This window comes from Colossoma macropomum, unplaced genomic scaffold (genome assembly GCF_904425465.1).
Source record: "Colossoma macropomum unplaced genomic scaffold, Colossoma_macropomum, whole genome shotgun sequence".
NCBI classification, from domain to species: Eukaryota; Metazoa; Chordata; class Actinopteri; order Characiformes; family Serrasalmidae; genus Colossoma; species Colossoma macropomum.
In genome coordinates, this window is record NW_023494796.1 from 2,360,491 (window position 1) to 2,372,050 (window position 11,560).

At 44.5% G+C, this 11,560-nt stretch overlaps 1 protein-coding gene across 7 annotated transcripts in view; it reads left to right on the forward strand.

Moving 5' to 3' along the window:
* The window catches only part of gne (glucosamine (UDP-N-acetyl)-2-epimerase/N-acetylmannosamine kinase), a 40,332-nt gene that overhangs the window by 21,758 nt on the left and 7,014 nt on the right, over nucleotides 1-11,560 (forward strand). For all 7 annotated transcript variants that reach the window (XM_036583579.1, XM_036583580.1, XM_036583578.1 and 4 more), the window contains 9 exons: nucleotides 329-537; nucleotides 3,351-3,805; nucleotides 4,619-4,771; nucleotides 5,272-5,484; nucleotides 6,041-6,128; nucleotides 6,996-7,206; nucleotides 9,802-9,931; nucleotides 10,831-11,052; nucleotides 11,272-11,454. In XM_036583579.1, coding sequence (XP_036439472.1) covers nucleotides 347-537; nucleotides 3,351-3,805; nucleotides 4,619-4,771; nucleotides 5,272-5,484; nucleotides 6,041-6,128; nucleotides 6,996-7,206; nucleotides 9,802-9,931; nucleotides 10,831-11,052; nucleotides 11,272-11,454 — 1,846 coding nt within the window. In that variant the 5' untranslated portion in view covers nucleotides 329-346. The remainder of the gene's footprint in view (nucleotides 1-328; nucleotides 538-3,350; nucleotides 3,806-4,618; nucleotides 4,772-5,271; nucleotides 5,485-6,040; nucleotides 6,129-6,995; nucleotides 7,207-9,801; nucleotides 9,932-10,830; nucleotides 11,053-11,271; nucleotides 11,455-11,560) is intronic.

Below are 11,560 nucleotides of genomic sequence, written 5' to 3' on the forward strand. Positions count from 1 at the left end.
GTGCTCTGTTTTCTTAAAGCTCTCTACAGGAGTCAGCGCAGGGTTATCCCCCCAGCCCCTCCCCCTCCCAAAAGGAGATTGTAAAAATTAATTTACGATGCTGTTTACAGCCTTAACATAAACACTTGCGGCAGAGGGCTCTTTATCTGGTGTTTGTATGGTGATTTGGTGACAGCAGTGAAGCTAAAGACAAGAAAAATCAAGCATGTTTTTTTGTGGTTGTTAGTGTTTTGGAAGGCAGACGCTTGAATGACGCGCGAGAAAACAAGGCCCGGCGTGAACGAGTGACTCAGTGCTGACCTTATGTTTTTTCCTGCTTGCTCTGCAGGAGCTATATTTCCTGAGGATGCAGCGGGCAGAGGAGAAGATGGAGCGCTTAGAGAACAGGATGAAGCGGAGGCTGCGCGTTTGCGTGGCCACCTGCAACCGAGCGGATTACTCCAAACTTGCCCCCATCATGTTCGGCCTGAAGGCCCAGCCGGAGCTGTTTGAGCTGGAGGTGGTGGTGCTCGGCTCCCACCTCATTGACGACTACGGGTAAGCTCTACTTCACCTTAAAGTTACTGCTCAGATCTTGGAAACAGCACATGGAGGCACATATATGGCAACCTTGAATAACTGCTCAATGACCCGACCTGCATAAAGCTTCAGAGAGAAAAGCAGAACGGCAGAAAAGCTGGCCGAGCTCAGAAGACCAAAACTGTGGTGATCAAAACCCCCCTGACCAAGCTTAAGCTCGCTTATACATCTTGTGCTGGTTTAGCTGGTCACCCTGCATGGTCATACTGGTGGACCAGCATACCAGCATCCAAACCACAACAAATCGTCACAAGCATCTCCAAAACAGTTCCGTTACAGGAGAAGGCAAGGATGTTCCTAACCTTTAAGGAAGCCCTTTATTTGGATGGTCCACTGTAGATGCTCAGTCTATCTTTAAATAAATAAAAATAAATATCTATTAAATGCAGCTGAACTTGAAGTTGCCTGTGAAAGATTCTATTAAATCTATCCCTAAACCAAAACCTAACCTCAAGGCAAAACCTACACCTGCTCCTAAATCTAACCCTAACCTTAATGTTGTTGATAATCAAGCTATCACCAGAAACTTTGTTAATAATTCAAGTAGCTGTAGATCATCCATAGAGGACCATCCAAATAAAGTGTGACCACTTTTAATAGGAGTTAACGTAGAGAGGTTTTATTGCAGTGGCTTTGGAGCATTTCTATTGGTCCCTTCGTCATGAAATGTTCACACAATGTAAATGATGGCTTCAGTGTTCAAATGATGTAGAAAAGTAAAAACTGAAAAAAATGGAGATACATATTTTTCTTTGGACATCGATGATGTGCTGGAATTGCTGCTGACTAGCATCCAAAACAAAACAGTTTATCTCAATTTTTATCATATCGTTTATTTTTTACCTTTTTGTATAATTTGAAGGCTCCCATTCGCTTTTCCTTGTGTTAACATTTCAGGATGAATGGATCAACAGAAATGGTCCAGAATTACTTGGAAAAAAGTGTTGTTCCATTAACTTCAATTACCAGTGTTTTTTTCCTTCTCCTCTAAAGTTACTCTAGGCTGTTTACTAGAGTTACTAGATAGGCTGTTTTTGAAGTCGCCAGCTATGCTGATCTTTCTCTAGCAGGTAATTCAGTCCATGAGAGTCACAGCGCTGCAGAGTTTGGTGTTTCTCCTGATCCAGCCCATCCGATGAGCGACGGTTGGATGGAAAATCAAATTTGCGCAGATCTTTGCTAAAAGAACGCATCCTGTTGTCTATAAAGGTGGACACACACTGGGGTTGATGATGACTGCTGCCACTGTTTGTAGATATGCAGTGTTCTTTAGTCCATGTTTATAGATAACAGTGAGTGATACAGTGTCAGAAACCACATAATCAAGTTTAGTAGATGTTACTGAACTGCAGTAACACTGACGTGGTGGTGGTGTGTTAGTGTGTGTTGTGCTGGTCTGAGTGGATCAGACACAGCAGTGCTGCTGGAGTCCACTCACTGTCCACTCTGTTAGACACTCCTACCTTGTCGGTCCACCTTGTAGATGTAAAGTCAGAGACGATAGCTCATCTGCTGCTGCACAGTTTGTGTTGGTCATCCTCTAGTCCTTCATCGCTAACACACCACCACCACGTCAGTGTCACTGCAGTGCTGAGAATGATCCACCACCCAAACAGTACCTGCTCTGTGAGGGTCCATGGGGGTCCTGACCACTGAAGAACAGGTTAAAAGGGGGCTAACAAAGTATGCAGAGAAACAGATGGACTACAGTCTGTAACTGTAGAACTACAAAGTGCACCTATATAGTAAGTGGAGCTGATAAAATGGACAATGAGCGTAGAAACAAGGAGGTGGTCAGAATGTTACGCCTGATCGGTGAATATTACTTTAATTTAGATCATTAGTGGTCATTGTACTTTAAAAAACATCACATTGTGTTGTTTCATGACCCTCAGTTACGTTGTAGTGTTGAAGATTCAAACTTTACTGGCCATTTAGTTGATTGCAAACTAGTAGTTCGCCCTTGGCTGATAATCAGTTGTATGCAAAACATGGAAACGTAGCGTAGACCACAAGCTCTTCATATCTCAGTACTCCTGTGTTTGAAAGTATTGTGGCCTCGAACTTGAGCTCCCCTTTCGTTTCCATGGAAACGTTGGAATGTTACACCAGTTTCTCAGCATGGTGGGCCGGTCATGGCTGGCCAAACACTTTTATCCATGACCCAGCATATCACTGCAACAAGCACACATCAGCCCTACTGGATTCCACAGAGCTCGTACTGCTTAAAATGCCTCTTCTACTGTTTCATTTCAAAAGCTCTATAATGTTCACACAGTCATTGTGACAGACTGTAATACACTACAGGAAGTGTAGGGGGCGATATGGCTTCTACTGTTTCATTTAAAAAGCTCTATAATGTTCACACAGTCACTCTGACAGACTGTAATACACTACAGGAAGTGTAGGGGGTGATATGGCTTCTACTGTTTCATTTAAAAGGCCTCTATAATGTTCATATGATCCACACAGTCACTCTGACAGATTGTAATACACTACAGGAAGTGTAGGGGGCGATATGGCTTCTACAGTTTTGTTTAATAAGCGCTCTATAATGCTTTATAATGTTCATATGATCCACACGTTGCTGGGGGGCTGTGAAAGGCTAAGTGAGACGGCAGGAGGTGTAAGGTTTTGTAGTCAATTAATTGGGTTGTAGTCAGTGATTTATGGTGATTCAGCCCAGTAACTGAAGCAAGTTTCTATAGTTGTGTAATTCTCTCTCTCTCTCTCTCTCTCTCTCTCTCTCTCTCTCTCACACACACACACAGGAACACCTTCCGTATGATCGAGCAGGACGAGTTTGACATCGGCTCCAAGCTGCACACCATCGTCCGCGGGGAGGACGAGGCCGCCATGGTGGAGTCCGTCGGCCTGGCGCTGGTCAAACTTCCGGATGTCCTGCAGCGCCTGGCGCCGGACGTCCTGGTTGTCCACGGTGACCGTTTCGACGCGCTGGCCCTCGCCACCGCAGCGGCGCTCATGAACATCCGCATCCTGCATTTGGAGGGCGGCGAGGTGAGCGGCACCATCGATGACTCCATCCGCCACGCCATCTCCAAACTGGCCCACTACCACGCCGTCTGCACGCGCTCCGCCGAGAGCCACCTCATCGCCATGTGCGAAGACCACAGCCGCATCCTATTGGCCGGCTGCCCGTCCTACGACAAGCTGCTCTCTGCCCACCAGAGGGACGACTACACTGATATCATCAAAGCCTGGCTTGGTCCGTGAACGAAGATTTCGGGTTACGAATTACGTTTTGTCTACGGAGAACACATTCCTGTATTTCCTTACTGTTTATTAGCTGAATTTAACATATTAGAGGAACAAAATACAACCTGAAATGTGGCAAAAGTTACAACGCTTTATGTTGTACACTGGTCAGGCATAACATTATGACCACCTCCTTGTTTCTACACTCATTGTCCATTTTATCAGCTCCACTTACTATGTAGGTGCACTTTGTAGTTCTACAGTTACAGACTGTAGTCCATCTGTTTCTCTGCATACTTTGTTAGCCCCCTTTTACCCTGTTCTTCAGTGGTCAGGACCCCCATGGACCCTCACAGAGCAGGTACTATTTGGGTGGTGGATCATTCTCAGCACTGCAGTAACACTGACGTGGTGGTGGTGTGTTAGTGTGTGTTGCGCTGGTCTGAGTAGAGAAACCTGTTAATCAAGAACGTAAATTTGAATCCATCAGTGTTTTAAATGAGTGATTTGGTTTCAACATGGACTGAAATAAATGACCATAGCTAATAACAGGAGTATCAGCCTTTGAAGCCTGAATATTGTCCATGTTTATAGATAACAGTAACTCCTGCAGTGTCAGAAACCACAGGCATTGCTAAACAGCTCCACATGGTTTGAGGCATGTGTAATCATTTGAACCTTGTGTAATTTTTATTGATTTATTTATTTGAGTTTGGGTTTTATTCATTTTTACGCTGCCTGTAAGTGATTTGTATACGTTTCTTATTCGTTTTAATGGTAATTAATGGTAATTCATTTGGTTCTGTTTGTGTCTGTTTTAAAGGTGATGATGTGAAGGAACAGGACTACATTGTGGCTCTGCAGCATCCGGTCACAACTGACATCAAAAACTCTATAAAAATCTATGAGCTGATGCTGGACGCTCTCATCTCCTTCAACAAAAGAACACTCATCCTCTTCCCCAACATAGACGCTGGTCAGCTCTCTCTTTCTCTCTCTCTCTCTCTTTCTGTTAATCTCTCTCTCTCGCTCTCTCTCTCTCTCTATTAATCTGTCTCTCTCTCTCTCTATTAATCTCTCTCTCTCTCTCTCTCTCTCTCTCTATCTATCATCTCTCTCTTGCTCTCTCTCTTTTGCTCTCTCTCTATCTCTTGCTCTCTCTCTCTCTATCATCTCTCTATCTCTTGTGCTCTCTCTCTCTCTCTCTCTCTCTCTCTCTCCATCTCTTGCTATTTCTTGCTCTCTCTCTCTCACTATCTCTTGCTCTCTCTCACACTATCTCTTGCTCTCTCTCTCTCTTGCTCTCTCTCTCTCTCTCTCTCTCTCGCTCTCTCTCTATCTCTTGCCCTCTCTCCATCTCCCTCTCTCTCCCTCTCTCACTCTCTCTCTCTCTCTCTCTCTCTCTCTCTCTCTCTCTCTCTCTCTCTCCCTCCCTCTCCCTCTCTCTCTGATCTCTGTGTTGGTGTCTGTGTGCAGGCAGTAAAGAAATGGTGCGCGTGATGAGGAAAAAGGGCATCGAGCAGCACCCGAATTTCCGTGCGGTGAAACACGTGCCGTTTGATCAGTTTATCCAGCTGGTGGCTCACGCTGGCTGCATGGTGGGCAACAGCAGCTGTGGGGTCCGTGAAGCCGGAGCCTTTGGAACACCCGTCATCAACCTGGGAACACGGCAGACTGGCAGAGAGACGGGTAAACGCTTAAAACATTGGGGGGGGGGTTAATTTGGAGAGAGAGGAGGAGATTCTAGCAGCACTGAAATCATCTTAATCATCTTAAGTATTAATGTTAATGAATATTCAAAATGCTACTCGCTGAGACTCAATAATAATAAAAAAAAGGAATGAAAAATAAACTAATTTGATACCAAAACTAAATTAATAGTGATTAATCCCATTAGTTTTAGTAGTTTGACCGTGAAGAAATTTTATTTTGATTGAATTCAGGGTAAATTTAACAGTAATGCAGTTTTCAGTTTTCATCACCGACGTCCAGTGAGAGAAGTACTTTTAAGCCTAAAAAAGGGCCTCTGAAAAAGGTTAAGAGCCCTTGCTTTAAACTAATCAGAACGAGATTTTTGGCGTTTTCTTTTACCACAGAAGATTTAGTGATTCTGTTGTAGTGATGTAATCATTTTATGTATGCAGTGCTTTGTTTTAGACACAGATTAAAACACTGTGACTGAAAAATAAGTGATTGTTAATTAAAAAGGGTTTTGTATGACATCATGTCTGTGCTGGGTTCCCAGGAGAGAACGTGCTTCATGTGCGAGACGCTGACACTCAGAATAAAATCTACCACGCCCTGGAGCTGCAGTTTGGCAAGCGCTATCCCTGGTACGCACCGCATGATCTCACCATACTGGCAGGCCTGGTCCCACAACAAAACCATTAAGGGCATGTTAGAAATACATAGACATCCAAAGGTCTGCCCCCCTTTTTTCACCAGACACAATCTCAGCCTTCAAAAGTGTTGAATGTTTTTCGGCTTAACCTGCATATTTATTAGCTGGTTTGTTAATATTTAATATCTGCTTTGTTACGTATTTTTATTTTACATCAAGAAAAAAAAATGACAGCGCTAATATACACTAACACACCACCACCACGTCAGTGTTACTGCAGTGCTGAGAATGATCCACCACCCAAACAGTACCTGCTCTGTGAGGGTCCATGGGGGTCCTGAGCACTGAAGAACAGGGTAAAAGGGGGCTAACAAAGTATGCAGAGAAACAGATGGACTACAGTCTGTAACTGTAGAACTACAAAGTGCACCTATATAGTAAGTGGAGCTGATAAAATGGACAATGAGTGTAGAAACAAGGAGGTGGTCAGAATGTTACGCCTGATCGGTGTATGCCAGACCTCGTCATGCATCACTATTACAAGATAATCAACATTATTTGCTTCATCGTAATGTTTTGGCTCATCTATGTACTTCAAATCGTGTCTACAAGTAGGAAACTCAAGATTTTAGATGATGCACAAGTTTCAAACCTTTCACTTCTCCTGTTCACACTTGATGCCATTTTAGTTTTGCACTGGAGCTATGAGGCTAATGCGGCTAACATGTAATGGAAGGATATACCCCACCAATTAGCAAGGAGCAATCTGCATGCATACATCATCACACTTACCTCACAGTAATCTCTAATAAGTGCTTTCTAACACTGTATGACTCACTGTTATGCGTTGCTTCTGCAGCTCTAAGATCTACGGTGATGGTAACGCGGTTCAACGTATCCTGAAGTTCCTGCAGTCCATCGACTTGACGGAGCCGCTGCAGAAGAAGTTCTGCTTCCCGGCCGTGCGAGAGAACATCTCTCAGGACATCGACCACATCCTGGAAACTCAGAGCGCGCTGGCCGTCGACCTGGGTGGAACCAACCTGCGAGTGGCCATCGTTAGCATGAAGGTAAACGCGTCTCACGCTCCTGTTTAGTCCCACAAGCTGGATGTCTATGTATACAGAGAGTGTGGTGGGTTTCATTGGTCAGTGTGGCCAAAAACTACCTGCTTTGAGAGAAAGAAACCATTTGATAGACATGAGATCCAGTGGTTTGCGGAAGTTTGTGCGCCCCAGCCAAATGACACACTTTGTTGATTTACGAATCAACAAAATACACAATCTTTTACATCATTTTCAAACATTTGCAGATGTTACTTCATATTTGATTAACCAAAAAAAATAATGAAATAGGAACTGTTGCATGTGCAAAAGTTCAGACACCCTACTGTGTTAGTACTGATACACAGGTAGGCGAAGGTAGTGTTAGGAGTCTTGCCCAAGGACTCTTATCGGTATAGTGTAGGGTGCTTAGCCAGGTGGAGGTTGAGCCCCAGTCCACTACACTATACCGACCACCTTCTAGTTATGTGATGTCTTTTAACTGTCTTGTATGTACAGCATGTTTAAGATCTATCCATAGATTTACTTAAAGTAGTTTGTGGTGGATTGGATCAGTGTCCTGTTGTAGAAGCCAGCTTATTTTAGCTTCAGTTTCCGGACTGACTGTGTTACATTTACTTCCAGAATCTGCTGATTTTTGTGGAATCCATTCTTCCATCTGCCCGTGCAATGTTTCCTGAGCCACTGGCTCCCACACAACCCCAGAGCATAATAGGCCCCATTCTTAAAAATTGGCAAAGTGTTCTTTTCATCCGATGCAGCTCATTTTTCTCCAAACAAACCTTTGGTGATTGTTTCCACAGAGTTACATTTTTACTACATCAGTTCACAAAACTTGCCAGACTGCTTCTGGCTTATCTAACTAGACGTTGACTTTGTGATGAGGTCGCAGATAAGGTTCCTTCTGATGACTCTTCCAGGGAAGGTGTTGGAAACTCTTAAGAATTATTACACTGGCTGTGTTTACATGCAAAGATTTCCGCCAACCCGATTGAATACATTCCGATTGTAGATTCAGACTGAGGTGTTTATATTCTCAATTTACTCAACAATCTGATGGAAAATCTCTGTTTACATGCTCACTACAAGTAATCCGATCCATATTTACGTGCATGCGTAGAGAACCGCTTAGTGTAGACGTTACCATGACAACAAGCATCGCGTCCAGTCAGAGCGAGATGAGCAGCAGTGAGCAGTGCTTGTGTTTTTATTTACTTTAAAATGATGTCAGACTCAGTAAAACGTCCTTCACGTGTCCTTATTAAAGAAGGCCGAGAGGAAGACGTCGTGTTCTGAGACACATAAGCTGGACGTCCGTCCCACCGCCGTCTTTTAAAGATCAGAGCATAAACTTCGTCTCCTCTGCAGACCAGTTTCTGCTCCGCCATGTTGAATGGTATAAACTTTCACTATGACGCGACGAACATGATCAGAACGGACTTAAACTTTCCGATAGGGAATGTAATCAGATACAGGCGTTTACATGGATATTATTCTTCTATTTAGCAGATTATTTACAGGATTACCCACCTCGATCAGTCGGACAGAAACTGTATTCCAAATGGCCTCAATCAGACTAGTCTAGTCCGATTGAGGTGTTTACATGGACGTATTCTATTCCGATTGAGCTCTCATTTGGATTATTAACGGATTATCAGGGCATGTAAACGTGGCTATTGATACATTTTAGGTACTGATACCAATACCAGTACCTTGATTTCGACAGAGATTCCTGAGCGATACTTTTTTCCGACGCCTTCTTTTACATTACAAACTAAAAGTGAGCTTGGCTGAAACCAGAAATAAGAGTGAATAGATTATAAGTTTTATCAATCATTAATTGATCTTTTTGTCTATGCTATTATCCAAAAACTAGAAAATGTCATGATCTAAACTCGAGTTCAAATTGTCAACCCCTACATGCAGTTCGCTTTTAAATATGTTATCATTGGACGGAGTCCATGGTGGACGTTCAGGGTGTGGTTATGGTGACGTGGACTGTCCTATACAAGCAGGATGTGACTGTCACTCCTGTTTGCTTTCTGTGTTTGCTCACAGTCTTGTTCTCTCACTAAACTGACCATAGATCAGCACTGTCCCAGGCTAAGACCGTGGCCAATACTAGACATTATTCAGTACAGTGTGAATTCATTCAATAGCTGGTTACCGACTTCAGGTATGCAGTTCACACCCTGATGTATATCTGACGCTGTAGAGAGGGCCCGCGGCTTTCGATTCCTTGGAGTCACCCTCAGCAATAGCCTCAAGTGTTTCAGAGCACATAGCAGCTGCCATTAAAAAGTCTTAGTGCTCTGTACTTTTTATATATGACAATAAAACCTTGAACTTTGAACTGATGCTTATTGCAGTGCCCCTGAGTCTCTCTGATTTATGAGGAGATGTTTGCTGCATCGTGTTTTTGTTTGTGTTGGTCTTTCTTTTCTCTGTTGTTTCTCCATTTATATGATGTAATACTGCACTGGCAGTGTTTGTTGATGTTTATAAATGGTCATCATTGTCTTCTCTGTAAACGTGACTGATTAATACAGTCACAGGCTGCGGAACCTCAGAGTCACAAGTCTGACTGTGTTGCTATTTCAGGGTAAAGTAATGAGGAAGTACACGCAGCCGAACCCAAAGACATATGAAGAGCGGATCGAGCTCATACTGACCATGTGCAAACAGGCCATCGCCGAAGCTGTTCATCTCAACTGCAGGATCCTGGGAGTTGGTATGTTTGCTGTTTACCCACATAACAGTCAGTCCATCCATCCATTTTAACTATTCGTCCGTTCATCCATCTGAAGTTTGATGTATCCACTCAAGTATTTATCTGTCCAAATATCTTTCCATCTGTCTGTATATATCTGTGCATCCAAATATTCATCTGTGCATCTATTCATTCAAATACCAGTCCCATCATCCATCCATCCACCCATCTACCAAGCTTCCCATTCACCCACTCATCCAACCATCTGTTCAATCAGTCACCATCCAGCCAGCCATCCATCCATCCATCCATCCATCCCCTACACATCCACCTAACCTGACACTTCCACACACCCCCTGCCACCCCAACCCCGGCAACCCTAACCCCAGCCACCCCAGCCCTTCCACACACCCCCTGCCACTCTTACCCCAGCAACCCTAACCCCAGCCACCCCAACCCCAGCAACCTTAACCCCAGCCACCCTAACCCCAGCCACCCCAACCCTTCCACACACCCCAGCCACCCCAACCTCTTCCCATTCACACACTCATCCAACCATCTGTCCATTCAGTCATCAGTCACCATCCAGCCAGCCATCCATCCATCTATCAATCCCCTACACATTCACCCACCCCCACCCTTCCATACACCCCCAGCCACCCCAACCCTTCCAACCACCCAGTCACCCCAACCCTTCCATCCGGTTATTCATCCATCATCCGTAATTGTGTGTATATATATATATATATACACACACACACACACACACACAATTATTAATGTCATCTGTTCATTCAAATATATATCCATCCAGTTATTCATCCATTCTTCCATCCATAAACATCCATCAAATATCCATCTGTAAAATCAACCTCTCTCTCTCTCTCTCTCTCTCTCTCTCTCTCTCTCTCTCTGTGTAGGAGTGAGTACGGGTGGTAGGGTGAATCCTCAGGAGGGGATAGTATTAGACAGCACTAAGCTGATAAAGGAGTGGAGTTCTATAGACCTGCGCGCTCCGGTCTCTCGCGACCTGCACCTGCCCGTCTGGGTCGACAACGACGGAAACTGCGCCGCGCTCGCCGAGAAGAAGTTCGGCCACGGGAACGGCGTGGAAAACTTCGTCACTGTCATCACGGGCACGGGTAAGTTACTTTAGCGGGGTCAGTTACCGGGTTTGAAGAAAAGATTCAGCTTCGTTTTAATCAGAGTGTCATTCTGTGGTGTGAAGAGCAGGTTTAGCCTAAATAATGATTTGACAGTTTTCTTTTCCCAAGCTATTGTTAAAAGCACTCTTTTGGCTGAAAGGTGGTTCGATCATCTGAAACGTTGTGTGCTGACACCACAACCATGTGTGTCTGTAGGGATTGGAGGCGGTATAATCCAGCATGGAGAGCTGATCCACGGCAGTACGTTCTGTGCCGCTGAGCTGGGGCACATCATGGTGTCTCTGGAGGGCCCGGAGTGTTCGTGTGGCAGCCACGGCTGTATAGAGGCCTTTTCTTCTGGACTAGCGCTGCAGAGAGAGGCCAAGAGGCTGCACGACGGTGAGGCACAAACCAGGCACATAAACTGGCCAAAATGTAGTTGACCAGCAAACACGTTCGGTGTCAGCAAGCTTGCTTCTTTAGTTTCAGCACTGGAACTACGAGG